Here is a 22,727-nt window from a genome sequence, read left to right on the forward strand (position 1 = left end):
GCCCCTATTCATGAAGAAAATTTAACCCTTCCGTTACCAGCGTTAGCTTACGTTGCTAACGAGCGACCCATTTACCAGAGTGTAGCGCACAGCAGGTAATATAGAACAGGACCTTCACGTGCTGTGGTTTGAATTATGATTGTGATTAGGATGCGCGAATTAACCTTAGTCGAAATTCTTCCGTCTAACCACACAGTACTTTTCTTAACAGCTTTAAAGAATGTAACAGGGGTGTTTGTGCAAGTAAAACACACTTTTCTATTCCGTGGGACCAACTGAAAAGTGTCATAACAGTGTAATGAAGATAATAAAGTGTAATAAAAGTATGAATGAGCAAAATTTAAACTTAGTCGAAATGCACCCGACTAACTACACAGTACCTTTTTTTTAACAGCTTTACGCATGTAACAGGAGTGCTTTTTGTAAATAATCGCACCTTTGTATTCCGTTGGGCCAATTGATCGAAAGGTGTAATAACAGTGTTGAAAACAGGCATTTGCAAAACACCCATCTGAAACAGTGTTCTAAGTGGAATGTAATACTCACCCCCCCCCCTCCTCCCTCCCAAAAATCGTTTTTTCTTAAACTATAGAATATGCCGTTTGAAATTGTGCCTTTTTTTTTTACAATACAGCGTTTATAGTTTCTGTCGGTGTAAACGAGACTACGTGCATAGGCAGCTCTCCTACTAGATGACAACACACACACACACACACATACATCAATTAGAAGGATGTTCTACAAAATACCCTTTCGTTAAAGTGTGGCGCGCGTACCATAGGACAAGTCACAGTGTAAGATAAAGATAAAGGATCAAGGGACAAATCATTCTCACCTCACAGCGTGTAAACATGTAAACAGAGCACAGCGTATAATTCAGACACACATTCCCCGGTCATCAGGCAATGCACGACCCGCGAAAAAAAAAAGAAATAGAAAGAACACCGTCATCCTTTCCGACAGCAATAAGCGCGCGCGCGAGAGAGAGAGAGAGAAAACTAAGCATTGTCATAGAAATACGGGAGCGATGAAGAAACAGAAAAAAATACGCGAGTAAAGTTCGCAAATCTTGTCAGTGCAAAAGGGGGACGCGACGAAGCACTTGCCACGCGTACACAATATAAGCAAGAAAATCGCCGGCGAATCACCTCGCAAATAAATAGTGGGAAGGGGGGCGATAAAAATGTCCCCAGCCGCGCGACACGACCGCGACTTCGGACCACGACACGGCTCAGAGTCGTAAAAGCTGGCCCATAAGGCAGCCCAATTTATGTCAGCGCTGCGATCGCCGACCCAATCGCCGGGGCAGCACCATATACATGCAACGTTCAGCGGCCTTGCTCAACGTATATTACTATGGCGCGCAATCTGAGAGAATATCAACACGCGCGCGCGGCAGCGAAAGTAAAGTGGGGTATAAAATGACAGCAACGTGTAGCTGCTGCTGGGGTAAAAAAACGGCAACAAGCAGGTTCTTATTGATGCGGTCATTAAAAGAGGTGCTGTCGCAAAGTTTGATGTGTTTGACCGCGCACGCTTGTTTAGTGCGTTATAAATGGTATCGTTCTATGCGGGGTGTCCTGTTTAGTACAGACGATGCGGGCGAAAACGTTAGGGTATTTATGTCACGCGGTGTTACGCCGTTCACTATTAACATAGACCTGAAGGAACCAAAGGGAAAATCCTGGTTAAAGGCTCCTTCATAAAAAGTATCTAAGTGTCAATGGAGCACTAGTCAGGAGTTAGGTAAAGCTACAAGGCACAATACAATAAGACAAAAAACAAACAAACAATGCTATACACTAACTATAAACTTACGTACATATAGCTACAAGATTAGATATGCATAAGGTACGTAGGTATGTGTAGACGCTTATATGTACACTAGACACCAATATGTACAACCACATTGGCTATACTGTTGGTGTCTAGAAAATTAAAGCACCACGCAGCATGGATGCATGCACGGAGTTCATGTGCCTAAACACGGAAAATATGCACAAATATGCACTTCAAACGTAAAACACGCGCATATATATACTAGTGAAACATACTTACATATGGCAACGTACTAGGCAACATCTTCAATACGCCCAAAGGTATTATCGTCTACTCCAGATACCAAGCCAACATCGAGACAATAACGTACATTTGCATGCAAATCTACCTTCTATATACTGATTAAAGTACGCGCTTCAAAACATTCGCTTTATGCATCGTCTTCCGTGTATTAGCAAATAATCCCGTTCCATGCGCGGATCCATTTGAGCGGAATCCGCCCACTCTGAAACTTCTTCACCGTCCAACACACAAAAGCCAGGTCTCTATCGAGCGAGGCTTCCGTAATACAACATAGATTACACCGCGGCTCAACAAAAGTCAGAGGGCGGCGCACCGCAGGGAACTTCGTTCGAAACGCTGCCGTTCCATTTCCTCCGCTGGCCACGAATAAAAGAGTTGGCAGGGGGCTTAATCTGCGCCAGGCCGGATAACGTCATTCCCGGACGCAGCAAAAGGAAAGTAATATAAAAATAAAGAAGAAACATGTCGCGCACAAAATAAAGGTAAGCTAATTTCCTGCCTAAGAACCCGCCAAAGTAAGCCTGGAGAATCGAATGCAGCCGCGATCCAGGTGATGCGAAAGTAACGCGTGCCACCGGAACTTTCTTGGCGTTCACTACTGTAATAAATAACAATACGGGTTTCGCCTTACAGAGAGAGAGAGGTGTCCCTCGTTTCGAAACAATTGGATGTAAGATTCAATCAACGAAACTACGGTGATTTTGCTATCCACGAGAAACTATGAGGTCGGATTCTATACATAATTAACTCCTCCCGTGCAAAGCGACAACGTGCTAATGCGCTTGCGTGCGGATGCGATGTTTGCGTGTTGTGCACGAAATAATCTGACCTGGGGGGAATAGACACCGTATTGCCAACTGTAGGATGGGACAAGCGTAAGCTCGCCCACATCACGCTTCAAAAGTAAAGCGCCACCTGTGGCAAGCTTTTTACGAAAGTAAAGCGCCACCCGTGGCACGCAAGGGTTCATGGGAACATTTTTTGAAAACCAAGAACGTCATTTTAGAAAAGCAAGCGCCACCTGTGGCACGCAACAGCTCATAGGAACTTCGAGCGCCTTAAAGCCTTACAAGACAGCAGGAGGCGGAGGTGGTAGAAGAAGAACAACAACAATTGGTTAGCGCGGGTATAGTGTCGGCTCGAAAGCAATGTGTGCAGCATAGAGAAAAATTCCCAATGTTCACGCCCGGCGCGCAGAACGTGTCATGGCCTCCCATTGTACATCTTGGCTAGCCAGAGAAGTCGCAATAGCGTAGGCGAATAAAACAACAACGTGTGCGGATTCTCTGGGGAGATCTCGGACAGCAGATCCAAGTCCCCGGGACAAAAACGCCAGGGGTCGGCTCGGGTCGAAAGGGCAGCCGTCAACTGGAGACTCCCTGCGGGGAATTCGGTCCCTCGTTTCATTAAAGGCAGCAGCCGGACGGCACACGGGAGCTGTTCAGCCTCGACGGCTGCCTGTTGTTGTCGAGGCCGACATCTGACTGTGTGACGCACCGATGATTGTCCGAGTGAGCGATAAGTAGACATAGATGAGAAGTTGTACCGACCCCCTTGCTTTGCTGGGTTATAAGAAGAGGTAGCGGCCAACTGAGCCGACGCCTGATAACACCTTTTTGGTGAAGATAACACTTTGGACATTTGGTGAAGATTTATGAATACAAAAGGTTGAACATGAAACGAGGAGTCTTTGTACAGTCTTGCAGTGATGGCATTTGACATCGCCGTGCAAAATGAAAACCCGGGACCGAGGTTAATTGGGGTGCAGAAAAGTAAGAGAGAGAGAGAGATTTTGCCGTTTTGCGGATACTTTAGAGAACTGAACATGTTGTACATTGAAGCATGAACTACAGTTGACGAGTTCCAAACACACCGATTTCTCCGTTTTTGCGGCAATTTCTGAAGACAAAGGGTACCAGGGATATTGTGGTACATGAATGATACTCGTTCGACATTCTCATTTACCATGGCGCATTCTCCAGTCTTCAATGCGATGAAACTCCCCTCTCCAAGGCCGAAAATAAAGTTGTTGTTGTTGTTCCAGTCTTCAATGGAAAAGTACCATGTCCTCGTGAGCGTCATAAAAAATATCCTGAATAATCTAAGCCTATGCACCTTACATAGATCAAAAGTATGCACGATCGCTGCGCTTCCAGCACGACTTTCGCAGTATTGCGCCATGCGTTTCAGTTCGGCTTTCGCTGCTCTTCTGAATAACGGCTGAACAGAACTATTTATTGAGCCACTGAAATAAGAAACGAATAACATAATGAAAGGATCCGCCGCGTTCTGTTACAAAATGGGAAGATACATGTAAGGAATATACAAAATTATTACGGGGCGCCATGGGGACCGGGAAAGAGATAATGCTTCTCCTGTGTACACCAAGCTAGTGCAGTGAAAGCACGCTTTACAGGAGCCCACCATAAACGGACGGACGGACTGACAAAAGTTATGTCTGACGTCACTCCATTCCCATTGAATGCATTCTGGGTAATAAAAAAAGCCAATGTATGCCGGCGTCAGGACTATACATCGTATTTCAGGAGAACTGCACTGTTGTAACACAAATGAAGGTACTTTGTTGCTCGTGCGCCACGAAAACTCCAATCACCATCATCATCATCAACAACAACAACAGCCGAAGGTTCCTGTACCTTTCACAGTAACCCTAGGAGTGTTTCTTTGCGTCACTTTATTTCTGAGACTGCAAAATATCTTAGGCCAGCGTGAAAACAACAGCTACTACTATAGAGAGTTTTAGGAGACCGGAAGGATGTTCACCATATCGGCCCTGAAAACATAAGCCGACAGCGCTGTTCCTTCCACGTGGAAGACTGATATTTGACGCTAGAACAACGCCCTCGTGGACCGCTTCAGAGTTTGCTTTACCCTTGGATACGTACTTTCCGCTCTTGCAGCGACATACTATGCCCGCCATGTCATTTTTCGGCTTATCGCTCAACATGTCGTACATTTTTCGCACAAACGCGGCCTCTCGTTGACGCTTTCAGGGATGTCTTCATTGTTACCTCTTAAACTGAGAGCAGCGAAGAGCGTCGAAAACATGCACGCACGCACGCACGCAACCACGCAGTAAACACGGGTTGGCCCTCTCCAAATGATAGCGGGCCACACACCGAGCCGCCTCGCATTCCCCAACGACCCTCAATCTCTACTATACGAGAAAGCAAAGCCACGTCACGTGTTCATGCTTAAGAACGCTAAAGAGAAACGGAAAAAGAAAAGGCACAGTCGCGGGAGCACGAAACATTAGGACAACGTACACCCTCCCGTTCCATCGCTCCCCCGAAGTTTCCAGTCGAAGAATTGCATAATGGACCGTGATGGCGTTCCAATAAAACAACCAACGTCGAAGTGAAGAACGGTGTATGTGTAGACACGACGTGAAAGGGCGAAAATAAATAGGGCAAACAGTGGCTCGACATTTGAAGTGGAAGGACTGAATACAAAAAAAGAATACAAGCTGTGTTCCGTACACTATACCGTCTGATCAAACGCGTACGCGTGAAATACATGACTCGTGCTTGTAATCGTGCTCGGCAGAATTGTCGTCGAGAAGTTAACGCGTGTGGCGCCTTGTACTGTAATATCTTTTTCCTTTCTTTTAGTTTTTTGAGCACTTACGGAAGCGTAAGATGTGTGTCCGTAACGTATCAGTGAACTGTACTGTAAATGCATGACGTGTCGTCAAGCAAAATTCGGGAAGGTGAAGTCGATAAAAGAGAAGATCGGAGAGGGTGTAGAGTCGCTAAATAAGACGTCCTCTTACAGTGGTGGGGGAAACTAAAGTAGAAATGGAAGTGTGTAAATACATATGCAGGAGGTGTTGATGATCATTCATCATATTCGTTCCATGTTCTAAATCTTGTTTTACCCACCTCACCTACATAGAAATGTCCTGCACGCGCACATATTGCGTTTCAAATACCACATTTCGTGGCAAACGCTTTCCACGCTTGCGCTTTCAGAATCTTTTTTTTTTCGGCCACTCGGCCGTATTTGGAAACCGGACACGTTCTCTTACAAAACACGAGACGGAACGGATTATCTCTTCCTCTGCGTTCCCCCCTCGCCCATCACCCTCAAATCCCTTCTGACGTTCATTTTGCTTGGGGCGACGTCTCACATATACTACTCCGAGGTGTTTCCCAAGTGTGGTGAGGTGGCGCCACCGCGCGCTGGTTATCTGAACCCAAACCGGGGGAAGCTCGAGAGCTGGTTGAGCCCCCTTGCTTAAGTTCGAGGAAGCTCTTCTTAGGACGACGACTTAGCTAACGGTGTTATTGCTCTCTCTGTCTCAATGTCCGTTTGCCGGTGACATGCTGCTTGCGGGGACGATTCGACCTGGGTCGACTTCACAAGGAACACTGACCATGCAAACTGTTGTACTTGAAACATTAGACCGTCACTTTGCACGAAAACAGAATAATTGCGATTATTCGCACACATACAAAAGCAGACTAATGGGCTTTCTTCGGAGTCGGATCGTTACAGGGTATTAACGCAAATGATGCGGAAGAGCAATCATAAATTTTGCTTCTGGTCTGGATGCCTTGTACGCCTTCAGTCCGTACCCTAATTAGGGAGGCACGCAGAGCCAAACGCGTGCCGTCCGTCAACGCCACCTCCCAAACCTCCCCCTCCAGCGTGCATGAAACTCACTCAAATAGCACATACTCACACGAAGCATGTCGAGTTGCGCTTGTTGCAATTCTGGGTTTGAGCAGGACTCGTTGTCGGCCACTTCGAAGCTGCCCACGTACTGAAAAGAAAGAGCACAGCGTTCACACACCAGCATATATGGACAGACGAGAAAAGCTCTTACTACTTTATTTTTCGGATTACATTGTGAAAGTACAAAACTAATTCGAAGACATACGGCACAAATTGCTGACACGCGCCTTCCTCGAAAGGGATGTACACGTACAAGTGCGGTACGATGATAAAACGTAGCAACAAAATTAAATACCTGCAAGCTGGCTTCGCGCGTCCCTTGACTAGACGCCGCCGCACTCGCATTTCCAGACACTGTAATAATTGTTCCGGTCTAAACCTGCATCGTACAGTCCCTGTCAAACAGTTCGATCAAACGCGTATTTGCTGAAGAGTTCGGTTATAGTTTTGTTTGCGTTCCACTAAGCCTAGAAGCTGAAGAAAAAAAAAAGAAGATAAAAAAGGAAAGTAGGCGGAAACTGGAGGAAACTAACATTTCATGATGACAACTAAATGTAAAGTGAATGACGTCACTGGCAACCACGGTGCAGACCATTCAGTGGCTTCACAGGACCGTGTGGTCGTAAGGCAGTGTATACAGTACGCTGAAGGTGTGTAACCACCACGGTAACAACGAAAAAAAAAAAAAAAAGAAGAAAGAGTAAACAATTTAAGAGGGCTGTCAATACAAATTTAACAGCATTTCAAAAAGAGCTTAGCAAAAAATCTTCCGCACACGATGGCTCAAAAGATGCAGCGAAGTTTCCTCTTTTTACCTCTGGTGTCGCGGAGTGGCACACTGCCGAACTACTTTCTGGGCCTTTCTTGCACGTGCGTGATCAGGTTCGCGAAGAACAAAGGACGCCAATATGAAATTTCTCGTGGAGGGCTATATAGAGAAGCAACAATGAAAGCGGACGAACAACGTGTATCCGACTAAATTATAAATTAATGGTGCCCCCGAAAAAAAAAAGAAAGAAAAGTTTTTATCTGCGAGCTGACACAAAAGAAAGCGAGTCAGTTTAATTAAGCAGGTTGGCCCACACACGCTGTGTGATGACAGGTTAAAAAAAAAAGGCTGCTGAAATTAATAACAATGCAAGATCATCCATTGTTGCTCGGCACGCATTAAATATGTGTAAATAAAGAAACAAGGACAAAGAGGGGACTGAACGTGCATGGGCGTGACGAAGAAGAACATTTTTTTTCCCCCAGCCGTCGTGTATGCTCTTAGCCGTGCAGAGCGTCCATTCTTATTATTACGAAGGCGCATTCCTGAAACGCCGTCGAGTTCCTTCCGTAGACGGCTGCGAACCTCCAAAATCACAGAGAGGGCACACGTGGACGATCAAGTTCAGAGGTCGTCCATAATGAAAAGCAATCTGCATATGTTATCGTTTATAATCGAAAGTTTTTGCAATAGCTGCTACCGTGTGAAGAAATAAAGAAAGGACGAGGCTAATAAATAAACTTGAAGCGAGCATGACTGTATCAGTACTTATCTGGACCTTAGAAATTGTTTCACTATGTCTCTTACAGCTGGTTGCCTTGTGAAGCTTTGACTAGCAAAAGCAGTTTTGACGTTCCTGAGGCCCGGTTTCACCAACGCTGGTTAACTTTGAACCGAGGTCAAGCGAGGTCTTGCTGCTTGCATACGCTAGTTCGTGACGTGATGAATGTTTCAGATGATGAATGTTTGTGATGAATGGTGATTTGTTCCTCGGTTCAAGTGCTAACGGGCGTTGGTGAAGTCGGGCCTAAGTGACACAAGTCTCATGAACAGCCTGTGAACTCAAGTCGTACCTTCGGTGCTCCACCCTCACCTCTCACCCTCAACACATTAACCTCATCTTTTTTTTTAGTCCATCTTTGTCTTTAATCTATCTCATCTTTCTTTCACCTTTTGTTATTTTATCCTCTATTTCCTAATTATTTTCTTTCATTGTTTTTCTTGTTTTTATTTTTCGGAATAGCAAGCCGTCGTCATTTCGCTGACATTTCCTTCATTTTTTTCTTTGTTCTAATAAACATAGCCCCCCCCCCCCCCCTTTTACTAGCGAGTTTGAGTATAGCGTTGGTGACGTCACCGTCATGTTACCGTACCTGACGGTGACCGTATAGACCCGGTAGCGTACCGGGCTGCGTAACCGGGGCTTCCGGTAAAGATATTCCTCGCGGAAGAATGTTAGAGGCTCGCGGGAGAAGCAGAGTAAATGTTAATATTCACAAGCAAGAAACGGTTGAGAACTCTCGCCATTCTGTAACTCAAAGACCGTTCCATAATTCGTCCTATGAAATGACACATGACAATGACAATGACACATGACACAACATGACACTGGTTTATGTACCACCTGTTCCTTACATATAAAAAGTACATTTGTACAACATTACTTATCAGTATATGTGCCATAGCAACTGCATAGTGAATATTTCCAGCACGCATGACCTTGAAACTGAGCATGAGTCAGGAACCGCGCCAAGACGACTTTAGCTTGTTATATGGCTTAGCCGCATTCAGCTGCCAGCATTCACGAACGATTAAGAACCAATCGAGCAACTGCGGAAGAAGCTGGCACGACGTTCTTAGAAAAGTTCCCGACAAACCCGGGCTTCGCAGAAACAATACAAGCACTGCATTTGTGTCGACGCAGCTGCCAAGAACGGCCGCGCACGGGAATGGTGCAACGACGACGTTTTTCGTTCCACTGTTGGTTGGTTGGTAAAAAAAAAAAAAAAGGAAGATATGGAGATGTTGGCCCAACTCTATATTGGGCCGGCTACTCCAGTATGCTTATACACTCTAAGAAAAAAATGGAGTAAAATGGGGAGTAATTGCAGCGTCTAGTCCCCTAGACTGCAATTACTCCCCATTTTAGTCCCCTAACCCCGACATTTACTCCCCAGGACTGCAAATTGTCGCTCGACTTCGTAAGTGGTCTTCCGAATGCAACAGTCTACGTAAATATGTGCTATTGGTCAATTCGTTGGCATAAGGCCGTATAACTCAGTCAACTTCACAGTTTTCCACCCACACAGAGTAAGAAACAGTTAGCGGTTCTTTCTTCGCAAATTGTATCCTATGTATGTTGCAAGATTTTATATCACGGTTGACGGTTTGGTTCGAAGTATTTTCACGCATGCACACGAATTATGTACCTGGGACTCTTCGAGCAGAGCGTGAAATGCAGTCTCTACTCTGTGACATACATTTACTACCCGAAAGGGACTATTTTTTGTGGCAATGCATTTAGTCCCCAAAAGGAGTAAAATTACTCATTTTATTTTCTTCTTAGAGTGTGGTAGCGAGGTCTGGCTACCAAGAAGAGGAGATTTGTTCTACAAAAGTCCTAAGGAAGGACATCACACAGAGTGAGAAACATGTCGATGTGCTGCTGGCCAGTCACCGAGTACGTTCTTGATGTCAAGAGGGCCGTTGTCGTGTCTGACCAAGGCATCCCTGAGAACTTCCCGATTTGCTTCGCTCACAGCTCAGTAGTACGTGCTCAGTGTCCGCTGGAGCTCCTCATTGGATGCAGTCTGGTGACGGAGCTATGATTGATTGATTAATTGATTTTCTATTTATCTGGCGCAAGGATAACATGGTGACGGAGCTATCCCGATACGGTGTTGAAACGCGCGGCTGTGGAGAATGTTCAGCCGAAATCAGTGCAATAAGCATACCAATGGTCTGGGCGTTCTTGACGGTATTCGATGCGTGAGGTGAGGATCAATCCGGTGCAGCAATGACGTCGGTACCGTTACGTTCGACCTATCACGTTTTACCAGTCGGGTTCGCGGAAGACCGAGAGTACGTCTCGCGTCGGAGCCGGTGAAATCCACTTTCTGTGTGGGCGCCAGCTGGTGAGCGTTCAGTGCCAGACGATTCGGCACTGTCAAAAGGGTATATCCGCATCTTTCTGTCACATCCGTTATTTGAAGGGCTGGCCTCTGCAACCCATAATTCTGTTTATGTTAATATGGTATGTTTCATTCTCAAAAATGACTGGCCCCTCGGCTCATGCGCAATGTTCACGATCCAAAAAATAAACTACGAAAAAAAAAAACACGATGAAAAAAAAAAACGAAACAAAGACGATGAAAGAAAACGGAAGAGCACGTGTACGAAAAAAAAAAAAAAACACTCTTGCCATTTCAAACGAGGCAGAATGAGATAGATGTTAAATTCGTTCGATAAAAATGTTCATTCACGTTCACAGCATGTTGAAGTAAATGCAGGGGGGGGGGGGGGAAGAAAGCAAAGGGGAAGAGGGAAAGCTGTGTAGGTTTCCTTTAAAGGAACTAAAGGAATCAATACATTTTTTAACGGGGTATTCTATATAGTTGGTTCGTGTCATTTATAAATCCTCTAAGTCGTGTACAACAGATGTCACAGCAAATAGATGAATGGGAGTGCACTATACAGTGGTATACATAGAACGCTGCAACGGTGTCTCAAAGAACATATTCCACCAACCAACCAACATATTTTGTCACGAGTTGCGCGTGACTTGAATGTGACAGTTGTGGCCCGGACAATCCGTGTCTGGGGCGTGTTCTGTTTGGGTGGCTTTGTCCTGGCATGAGTTCGAATGACTTTGCGTAGCACAGTCACTATACATGGGCGCCGGCACAACCCAAAGCAACAAATCCTGAAGACGCATTCTTCCACGCTCGCAGACGTGGGCTTTCTCGATCGCCCAACAGTGGCGCAGCTAAGTAGAAACGAACGTTTCTCGAAACACACACACACACACAAAAAAAAGCACTCACTCAAATCGCAACGCCGAGAAAGGTGGCGTCACTTTACGCGTCGTTTCTAAACGGACGGAACACCTGGCGCACCCAAGCGTCGACTGCACGCACTGCACGTCGAGGCGCTAACGATCGGATTTTCCCTGGCGTCGCGACGACCTCCCTATACACCTTCGCGAAATGAGCCCGTTCTGGTTGCCTATGATGAATTAAGCTCTCGTAACGCGACTTGCTTCAAAACAGGTTTCCTTTGGCCGGCCGGAAGGGGTAGATAAGTAAGCGGGATGAACAACCAACAAAAGCAAGAAACGTCGGTCGGTTCCCACGACGCCAGCTGCCGCGGCCATGTCGGCAGACGTAAATCATGCATGCGCTGCAACGTTATCCACGAGACATGTCTTCTCACGGATACCTGTCCTATATACCTCTGAACGTCCAGGGCATACGGACGTAAGACATTGCGACAATTCTGAGGAATAGTCACGAGTCGAATGCACTGACGACATCTCGTGACTGCTGATGAGTGTAGATGATGATATGAGAACAAGAAGAAAAAAAAATCATGTTCAAGGACTCTATAGGTGCTTTCTTTTTTTTTTTTAATTCCGTCTTAGCGCCGCGAAGCAACTGCGGCTATGAGCGCCGTACAGACGTGGACAGACAGACAGAGAGGTTGCAGCAGGAAGGAGTGGGGGACAGGAGGGGTTAGTATGCGTCCTGGGCCGACTTCAGGGGGAACTGGGCCGACCAGGGTTGCAGAGTTGCCACTCCGAGGTCGGAATGATTCCGGAATGATTCCAGATTTATCAGAGCCCGGAATGGAATGGAATGGCGGAAACTGTCCCGGGAATGGAATGGGAATGGAACTAGGCATTTTTGCGCAGGCGGAATGGAATTGGAATGTAATGCTCTGGGTGCCACACGGTCAGGGGCGATGGTTTGGTTGGGTTTGAAGAAAAAAATAAAGTGGAGATTTTGGCTTCACTAGTGGGAGGCCCGCAACCCCACATCACTTGCACCAGTTACTTTGGTGGAAAAGCTTCTCTAACGATGATGCTAATGAATAGGAGGAGGAGGAGAGGAGGAGGGCGAAATAACCTTGTCTTTGTGCTTTTTCCGTGCTGGGTACTGTCAGTCTCCTCTATAGCACTGCTGGGCTAGCTAGTACGGCTACCGGTCCTAATTCTTTTATTGGTGGAATTAAAGGAATGGAATGGGGTTGCCAAGTCATTCCAGGAGCGGGAATTGACCATACCTTTTCATTCCGAGGGATTGAAAGGAATGGAATTATCGCAAGTCTTCATTCCTCGGAATGGAATCGGAATGGAATGGGTGATCCCCATTCCGCAACCCTGGTGCCGCCATTCGTCTAGAAAGCCTTCGGAAACCCCCGGGGAAAACCTCAGACAGAACAGCCTGTGGTAGGATTCGAACTCAGCACCTCCCAGTCTTCAACACGACTTTGACTATACCACGAACGAGCGGGACGGCCTTCTTGTAACAAAAAAACAAAACAAAAAAAACTTGAAACCGCACGCTTCTGTACAGCATGTCTAGGAAGAACGTGACATCACCGTCTGCTTCCTGTCAAACGAAACCAGCATATTCGGCTGGACTTCTTTCTTTCTAATTCCTTTCTGCTTCCATCTGCCCATACTTTTCGCCAGGCGCAAATAAGGTCGTTTCTTGTACACTGTGGCGCACTGGAGACGATCCCACTGCGGACAGGGTTGAAAAAAATCCGGCTATTTTTACAAAGATCCTCTCCAGTGGGCTTTTTTTGGATAAAACCCGGATATTTTTGGAGAATATAGACAAGCCTAGAAATGTGACACACCGTAAAAACAAATTTGCTCTGACCGGCCTCGGTGGTGAGTCGGCCTTCTGATCCCGAGATCGCGGGTTCGAACCCGGCCGAGGACGCCAGCAACTTGGTGGCAGGGTACAAGTAACTTAGACACGCCGTCTTCCGCGAGGGACGTTAAATACGGGGTGCCGTGTGATGAGCTTTCATCTCACGTTAAAGAACCCTCAGGTGGGCAAAAGCAATCCACAGACCGACCGCTGTGGCGTCGCTCATGATCTCAGTTATCTCGCGACGTAAACACCCAATAATAATAATTTTAAAAAAATCTGCTCTGATAGTTTCGGTTTATGGAACCGCCTGTCCCAGTAATATTGAATGAGTTTCCATTGTTTTCCGAAAGGTGGGGTCTCATGCACGCGCGGGTGAATGGTGTAGACGCTACAAGCCTGGATTAGCTGTCGTACATCAGTCACAGTACCTCCAGGAAGTAGAAGAAAACGAGAAAAAGTTAAATCTGCATGTGTGGCAGTAGGGAGTTTTTATTTACCCGCTCCTGTGGGCGAAATGGTCAGTTCAATTCAATCATAGAGGGAGCCCATCAAATATTTCAAGGAGAAAGATTGTTCATGCACAAAGCAATCGAGAATGAAAGGTGGAGGTTGAGAGACAGTCAAGACGGAAACGAGGCCACCGTTGAAGAGCCCGCTGGCATTGGGGGCTGACAGCTACAGTGACGTCACTCATTATTTTAAATAGAAGGAAGTGAAAAGAGGGTGAAGAGAGCGGGACATCTGGATAAATACTGACACCAGCGGGGCCGCAGGATTGGCAGAGGATCTTAATATGCGAGGTCGTTTGCGTCTATTTTCTTCGATATATTCTGCATATAAATGCTGAATCATCTTGGAGATTAAATGCAATGCATGCAATGCAATGCAATACAATGCAATACAATGCCGAGCACAATATATCCTCCACTCGTCGTTCGGCATGGAGAACGCAAATAAAATATGTTCAATACGTGCTTGAAACAACGCCATTCATACCAAGAACTCTACATCACTGGGATAACGTTTCAAACACAACGATTACAGAGAGTTAGCCTCTTTAACAGTCATTAACAAAACACCCACGACCTACCTCAAGGACATACGTGCTGAAATAATCTTTTAAATCATTCAGTGCTTTCACACGTCAAGCGTCCTGGAACAGCTGGTCGCACCGGTGCGACCGACGTTTCCATTTTTTTTTTCTAATCTAATCTAACCAAACACTTTACAGCTTCTGACTGGTACTAACTCAACACATGAAACATACTGACTGTATTCCGCATTCTTTTCGGAGACAAATAAATTAAATGAAAACATGTTATCGAAAGACGGAAAAAACTACGAACTTCGTCCTTGCGGTGCAAAACCATCTATATACTCCGAGACAACCCAAGGACTGCAGTCGGAAAGGTGTATCTCCGCCAGTTGAGAATGTAGTCTGCACATTGAGAGTATGGGGGCATACGTGAAGGTGGCGGACGCCGGGCAGACAGGAATGCCGATCTACGTGTTTTCTCTTAGCGCCATTATTTTCCGTGTTTGCTTTATTTTTCCGTGTTAGCGCGCCGCGAAGCAACTGTGGCTATGAACGGCGTACAGACGTGGGCAGATGGAGAGAGGACTGCAGGAAGGAGTGGGGGAGGGGGGGACAGGGGGGTTAGTATGCATACTTTGCCGACTTCAGTGGGAACTGTGCCGATATTCGTCTGGAAAGTGTTCGGAAAACCCGGGGAAAACCTCAGACAGCGCAGCCGGTGGTAGGATTCGAACCCACTACCTACCAGTCTTCAGCAGGACCTTGGCTGCCACCAACGAACGTGTGGCCATGTCGCTGGTGTGTACGCTTTAGAAGCATGCGAATAATAATAATAATAACAGTAATAATAATAATAATAATAATAATAATAATTCTATGCGGCCGCCTAAGCCAATCATAAACATCATAATATTTGTGAGCGGAGTTGACCTGTCCCGATGTACAGTAGTACGAGTTCTATAGTTAGGGTAATCCAACGAACTTACAACGTATACCCGTACATTATACATCCTAATAGCTGTTCCCCCGACGCAAAAAACCCACACGCATTTTCTAAGTCCTCCGCAAACAATTATGCGCGAACAAATCGCGGAGCAAAGCACCGAGACAACCGGATGCCATCACACTATACACTGGCGAGCGCACGCAATTAGAATACCAACGCTCTCAGGATCGAGCGTTTGGGAACAGACAGGGCCGGTGAACATTCCTTGGCGGAAAAGAAAGCAGTGCACCAGGTATATCGTCTGGGTCTCCCGCGTGGCCCGTCGATCAAGTAAGATTTATGGCAAATGCCGTCTCCACCCGGCAGTTCAGGCCAGGCGGGCTGACCTACCACAATTAGCTGACCGCACCATAAAACAAACGATGCCCTTACTCTGCCGTGGACTGACATCTCCACATAGCGTTCTGTGTGTTCCATTCCCCCCTCTGTTCGGTACTGCGATGGTATCTGAAACACATGTGGACATCCCAGGATCGTCAAGGATCTCTATACATATTCTCTCTTTTTTTCTCTCTCTCCTGGCTGCTGTCCAAGCGACTGGCTGTCCCAGCGTAGAAATAAAAGTCCGTGCGCAATTTATTGGAAAGAGAACGTGTTTGGCCTGTGCGAAGTGGTAATAATCCGCCACAGAAGGAATTCTGGTCAGCTTTTGCACAAGTTACTTGCGTTTTCAGACCTGTCTAAGGAATGACGCAATGCCGTTGAGCAAGCGATGACAGACATGGTTTCAATTCACATTTTTCCAACTCCCAGCAGCGTTTTCGCCCATGCATACACTCAATTCGCGGCGAATGAGTGGTTACGACAGTACAGATAATATACACGCACAAATGACACGCAGCTATTGCAGTTGTCTGTGGATGGCAGGATCTCCAGCAGAACGAAACAACAACAAAGCAGAAGGCAATGCGCCCTATCGTCTACCGTATCGTGTACCTACCGTTTAGGGAAAAATCTGCCACCCAAGCGGGTCATTTGTTGCAGTAATTAATTGGTTTCGGTTTACATATTTCTGTCGCGGCTGGTCGCGGTGAAGCGCAAATGGACGCTCTTCCACTCCCTTATCCACCAATGAACTGCGTCCTTTTACGCTTCAGCGCGACCAGTCGCGACAAAACATGTAAACCGAAACCAATTAATTGCTGCAACAAATGACCCGCTTCGGTGGCAGATTTTTCTCTTAAAAAGTGTCCGCTGAAGGTCCAAAAAGGGCCAGTACCCATTTTAACGCCGACGGCGCCCTGCTTTGATGTTTTTTTTTTTTTTTTTTTTTTTACGAAACTCATTTGAATTTGTATTTAAATAATGAGCGCCTTCTACTCATTCACACGGTGCGCAGCTTGTAGGTGGTATCGGACAGATACTTGTAAAAAAGAAAGTTTGTCGATTGGTGCACCAGTTCGCGAATTATTTAGCCCGGGGATTTAACTGAAACACACGGTATGTATAGCAGAATGAAGAAATCGAACATGCACAACCGTTGTAAACGAATACGAGAACTGACAAAATAATCGGGAGGAATAAAACACGGCGAACGGCAAACGTTATTCTTTCGTCGTTTTTGCCTCTTTTTCATCCTTTCCGTTGAAAAGGAAATGAACAATTGAATTGAATTGAATTTGTACGAACGGCTCACTCTCATCACTGGTTCTGAGTAGTCCCCTCTGAGATCTATGTTTAGCACCGCTCGTCCTCACAATGCTTAGGAGTAAACCGTTCCATCGCAGCTCGAGAAAAGGCAGGCATCACTTTTGCCTGTCTCTTTTGTGAACTGAAAGGCACTCAGTTCCCCACGGCGAAAATGCCGACAGTGAAAACGACCCCAGGAGACAAAGCAGAGCCGGAACATAATGGACCGCAACGAACGCGGACATGGGTCTCTACGCTACATGGGTCGACAGTGTTTAGACACTGTCAAGACTAAAATAGGTGCAACGAAGACCTCCCTCCTCGGGTCGTGTCCAAAGGCCCGCGGTATGGCTGAAAGAGCTCACAGCACAAACGTTTGTGTATAACGTTGCATTACGGAACACCGCAACAGAGGTTATACCAGCGGTTATACCAGCGGAAACAAATATTGTATTGTGCTAAATTTCCGTACTGGATAGTTGTTTGGGATTTCTTAGGGCTTCCGGTATATATAGATATGGGCAACACTGGTACAAGTAAGCTAGAGTAGCAGACTCCACATTGGTCATGCCATAATTTCCGTATTTTAACTTATATAGTCAAACCAATCCACAATAAGGACGAGATAGGGCAATAGCCCTGTGTGCCCATCCCTCTGAGTTCCCAAGCAGCACAACATGTTGGCCCAATATTGGACCAGTATTGGCAATGTCGTCCCAATATTGGGCCGGTATTGCCAATATCGGGCCAACATGTTATGCTGCGCTTGGGTCCATATCTCATCAAGGTATTGAGGTTTCGTTTGGCTTGTGCACGGAAAAAATACCTAACTTGAAGCGATTTCATAGCTCAACACGAGTACAGTAAACATGAGATAACTCCCCCAGACTGCTTTCGCCGGGACGGGCCGCACGTGACATTCCTACGCATTCCGCGAAGCCGGAGAGTAACTCACGCCTGGCATTTAGCGGGCCAATTTTGAGGTTATCCCGACCAGCAATCTAGTAACAATGGTGCGATGCGCGAACGCACGCACCGCGAAGCATTGCCTTGTACACAGCACAGTCATGACTGGTTATGTATGGCCCGCTATTAAAGAGGAAAACTCGATGTTCCATACGCCGGTCTGCCGCGCTGCGCGCGGGTCTGCATTGTTTCCATACAGTGCGAAAAATAACGCGATACCTCGTTATAACGAACTCAACGGAACCAGAACAAATTCGATATGGGTGGCAATTCGATAAACGCGAAACTACCGCAAAAGCAGTGACAGTAGCCTTGGAAGCGTGCGGAAACACCGCGGGAGCCTTAGAAAAAGCAAACAAATGGTGGTGGTGGTGAGCACCTTTTAATTCATCTGAAAAAGGGAGAGAGAAAAAACATGTGACGTCATTTTGCCGCTCGTGCTTCCGCGTGCACTTTGCGCTAAGCGGATTCGGCTGGCCGGACACTTCGAACAACCGGGTTCGAAAGGCATGCGTTTCGAAAAACGCGATTTCGTTATAACGGGGGTTCGCTGTACTTCCTTATTGACTCTTGTGTTGTAATGTCGACCCCATGTTTACACTTCCTGGAACCAACGGTCGTTTCACGCCAGTAAATGCGGCTGTGCCAAGAGAGGCAGGCTTCGTCACAACAGAAAGGCTTTTTGTTGTCGCTTTTAAAGCTAAAGATGAGTGCCGACGTCTCTTCCCGCTTGGCAGGCTCACAAATAGGTGAACGACCTGTCACTTAAACGGCATTGCACTTAGTAGCTTAGAAAAAATATTGGGAGCGTTTCAGCCAAATATCGTCTCGATGAAACAGATGTGCTCTCAACTTCTCGATCCGGGTATATGTCGTGACCTTGAGTTCGCTAATCAAAGAGCCAAGTATATAGTCGTGTTCAAGCTAAGGACGGCATTGCCGGTACCAGTGATGGGAAGTGCTTGAAGTACCTACTTCAAGTACATTTCTGGGTACTTGCCGTAAGTATATTTCAAATTGTGTACTTTGTACCGTACCTCAAGTACTTTTTTTCTAGTACGTCACCTGTCAAGTACTCAAGTATCCAATACTCAAGTATCAAATCCAATGGGGGGATATGCTTAATGCTGATAAAAGAAAAAGGTGGGGGGGAATTGACTGCAGTCAGAAATCAGCGAAAATGCAAATACAGTACATAATTTTCGTGTCTGAACCAAGGTGTTGCGCTGCTTTGGTACCATAGAGCACGAACATCCAGCTCGAATAGCAACAACATTCCAGGAGCTATGTGGTTTACCAGCGATACAACGCGAAGATAAATATCAGTTGCATTGGTTGGTTGGTGGTACGTTTTTTGCCGAGCGATCCATCTGCCAGTGTGGCGGCATGTAGCTCGGAGAAACCGTGCGTTCTGGGCAGACTTCACATCTACTTGACGTCCAGACAGCGCATACGGTGCCGGCATTCGAAATAGTGGCCCCAGTACCCGGCATACGTGACAGGAAGCAATCATCAAGGATCAATCAATCAAATGAGCAATCAGTCAAACAAGATCATCGTCACTGTCTTTGACCCTGGGCGTACTTATGATTTATTAAGCCATATAACATATATTTTTATATGTATTGTGTATATTTTTATATGCGTGTTTCATAGCCATAAAACACGCTAATTGCTGTCCCGTGTGCAGAGTTTTACCGGCAACCACGTTCAATCACATCCAGCGGTTCCAAATATGGCAATAAACCTTGTATCGCCAACTGTAGGATAGGAGAAGCGTTAGCTTGCCCACATCATGCTTCAAAAATAGACCACAAAACAGCAACCGCCTGAGGTCCCTCAGAAGCCTTCATTGGGATCGCAAGCGCCACCTGTGGCACGCAAGGGCTCATGGGAACTTAGAGTAATAATAAACAAACCTTTAGAATAAACCTTTTTAGAAAAGCAAGCGCCACCTGTGGTACGCAAGGGCTCATGGGAACTTCGAGCGCCTTAAAGCCTTACAAGACAGCAGGAGACGGAGGTAGAAGAAGAACAACAACATTCTCGGTGTGCGCATCAGCAGTGTCAGTGGGAGCAAACCATAACCGAAGCAGACGACAGAGCAGTGTCCCTCAAAGTTCCCATGCTGCTTTGCGCCGCGCGCTTGGTGGCGCGCGCATCTTTTTCAAATCGTCTACATATTCTGAATTATCACACGCCAATAATTATTCGCTACAACCAGCAGCGGCACAGCTGAGACGATATAGGCCTCCGCTAGGTGGCCGCTCCTGCTGGAGGTGGCGGGTTCGAATCCTCCCACCGACCTTTTTGTCGATAAAAAAATGATGTGCTCCCACCGACATTGCTGTCTGAGGTTTTCCCTCCGTTTTTCGGGAATAATTCCCTGACGGGATGTCGGCACAGTTACCCCTGAAGTCGGCCCAGGACGCAAACTAACCTCCTTACCCGCACTCCTCTGTTCACGTGCGTACACCGCTCATAGCCACAGTTGCTTCGCGGCGCTAACACGCAATTTAAAAAAAATCGTCGCTGGGTATTTGCTTTTTAGTGAAACCTTAATGGAACTTTCTGTAGCCTTCTAATGTAACCGTGACGTGATTTTGCGCGAAGCACACAGGGGTTGCTCCTCTTACTCAATTAAAATTTTCCAAAAAAAGAAAAATAAACGAAGAACGCGCGTTCGGATGGTGCTGGTGGAAACCTGCTTTTCAGTGGTATTGCATGCCTATGTACAAAAAGCTGTTGCTCAGAAATGGGACTCGCCGTCGTTACATTATAAGAAAATAAAGTCATTCCGGTTTTCTAAAGCACGTAAAAAAGCAGAAAACGTGTTTTCTTTATATTTCTTCTTCCTTTTTTTTTCTTCGAGCGATGTCCTGAGGTATACTACGCAAAGATGATATACGGCGCAGCGTCAACTGCAAACTACATCCGTATACCGTATAATTGAAAATGCCGGCTCAGTTCAGTTCAGTTCAGTTCAGTTCAGTTCAGCTCCTGGTGGCAACTATAGCGGTTCAAACCGGTTCAGTTCATGAACGAAACCGATACGATAAACTAAATTATCAAATCCAAGCTTAGCAATGTGATGTCACCCGCTTCGAAGAAACGCTGCGATTGGCTTATCATGCTTTCGGAACTGCTATCGGGAACACCTTGCGATCTACTATAATAAAATTCGCTAATATAAACTTGGCTCCACCGGAATTTCGCTGTAGGCGAAATTAGCCGCGGTACGTGTACTGCGCTGCAATACTCTTGTTCTAATATTTATGGCGGACTGTCACAGGAGATAGCAATGCGCTTGGCGCATTTAAAAAGTTGAGAACAGGTCCGTACCATTATTTCACACATTGCATATATTTTAATTATAAGTGAAAAGAGTACGCCCTGCTTTTGTGCAAATCGCAAACATGACTTTGATGCTTTCAGTTTGCGCTATAGCACCTCTATAACATATGTAACTTTCACTTATGAAAAGTGATTGCTCCCGAGCGGTGCTAAACGGTGGTGCTCTGCACATGAATCAACCGATGGTAAAGACCACCACCATCTACCCCAAATCAGCGCCATCGTCATCTGTGAATTAGGAGATCGAGAAAGAGAAATATAGGGAAAAAAAGGAGTAATCTGGGGAGTAACTGCAGCTTCTTATAGTTCGCTAGATCAGTAGCGTAGCCAGAAAAATATTTCGGAAGAGGTTCGACGGGAACTTTATATGGGGGGTGTCATTATTACAGTTACGTCATCACAACCAAGACATGTGTCTAAAGCTTAAATAGCCTGTAGGGGGTGCACAGGTAAAAAAAAAAAAAAAAAGTTAGGGGGCTGTCGCCAAATATTTGAGAGGGTGTTGTCTGGATAAACATCACTTCTCTGCGTGACTCCCCACATGCTCACCGTTTGGCATCGTGCAGTGACTTTCGTTATACTAATCACAGCCTTTCACCCCCTGTGTGTTCTACACTATACCGCCTCAGCTGAAAAGTAAATTATGTTAACTCACTCGTACCTCACAGCGGTATCCTGTTCTCGACTCATACTGGTTCCACACACCAGCTGGAGTGTCTGCAAAATTCTTGTTCCGCACGCAGTCAGGCTTGCGGTGACAGTGTCCGTCGGGAAGCTCTTCACTAACATCACTGTCGTCACTGGCACTTCTGAAGAAGGCCACTCTTTTCCGCAATTTCACCGACTGTCGGACGGTATCCAAGTCGATTTCACTTTCGTCAGACATATAGTCGGCACTGTCACTCCTGGAATTTCTGCGAGGATACATGTTCAGACTAAGCGCTGCTCTTCTGACAACTGTAGCATTTGAAACAGGTGCTGTGTTGGCTGCCTCACGTGCAGCGTGAGGCTGCAACGCAAGTTCAAAGCGTCCGCGAGACGACGCGTACGCTGCCAGCTGAGCGAATGGAGTACGAAACTTACAGTCTGCGACTCCGCCCATGTCCCATTCCTCCGCACTCGTCAGCGCTCGTAGCAACAGGAGTAACATAAACAGAAAGAGAACAATGAACGAAGAGAACGAGAGAACACATTGAGGGCGCCACATGTGAGATGTGAACAACAGGACACGTTGTTTTCCAAACTGTTTGATGTGTTTATATAATCTTGTAGTTTGTGAGCTGAGAAATGATCTGTATGTATAAC

At 46.2% G+C, this 22,727-nt stretch overlaps 1 protein-coding gene across 2 annotated transcripts in view; it reads right to left on the minus strand.

The window, feature by feature from the left end:
- The window catches only part of LOC135369689 (uncharacterized), an 80,398-nt gene extending 57,834 nt beyond the window's left edge, over window positions 1-22,564 (minus strand). The window contains exons 1-3 of one of the 2 annotated variants that reach the window (XM_064603197.1): window positions 22,506-22,560; window positions 22,084-22,336; window positions 6,788-6,868 (exon numbers count right to left, since the gene is read on the minus strand). In XM_064603197.1, coding sequence (XP_064459267.1) covers window positions 6,788-6,868; window positions 22,084-22,336; window positions 22,506-22,531 — 360 coding nt within the window. In that variant the 5' untranslated portion in view covers window positions 22,532-22,560. Of the gene's footprint in view, window positions 1-6,787; window positions 6,869-22,083 lie in introns of both variants that reach the window. The other variant, XM_064603196.1, reaches the window with a different exon arrangement.
- Between the last annotated feature and the right edge of the window lie 163 nt (window positions 22,565-22,727).

This window comes from Ornithodoros turicata, chromosome 10, assembly GCF_037126465.1.
Source record: "Ornithodoros turicata isolate Travis chromosome 10, ASM3712646v1, whole genome shotgun sequence".
Classification (NCBI taxonomy): domain Eukaryota; kingdom Metazoa; phylum Arthropoda; class Arachnida; order Ixodida; family Argasidae; genus Ornithodoros; species Ornithodoros turicata.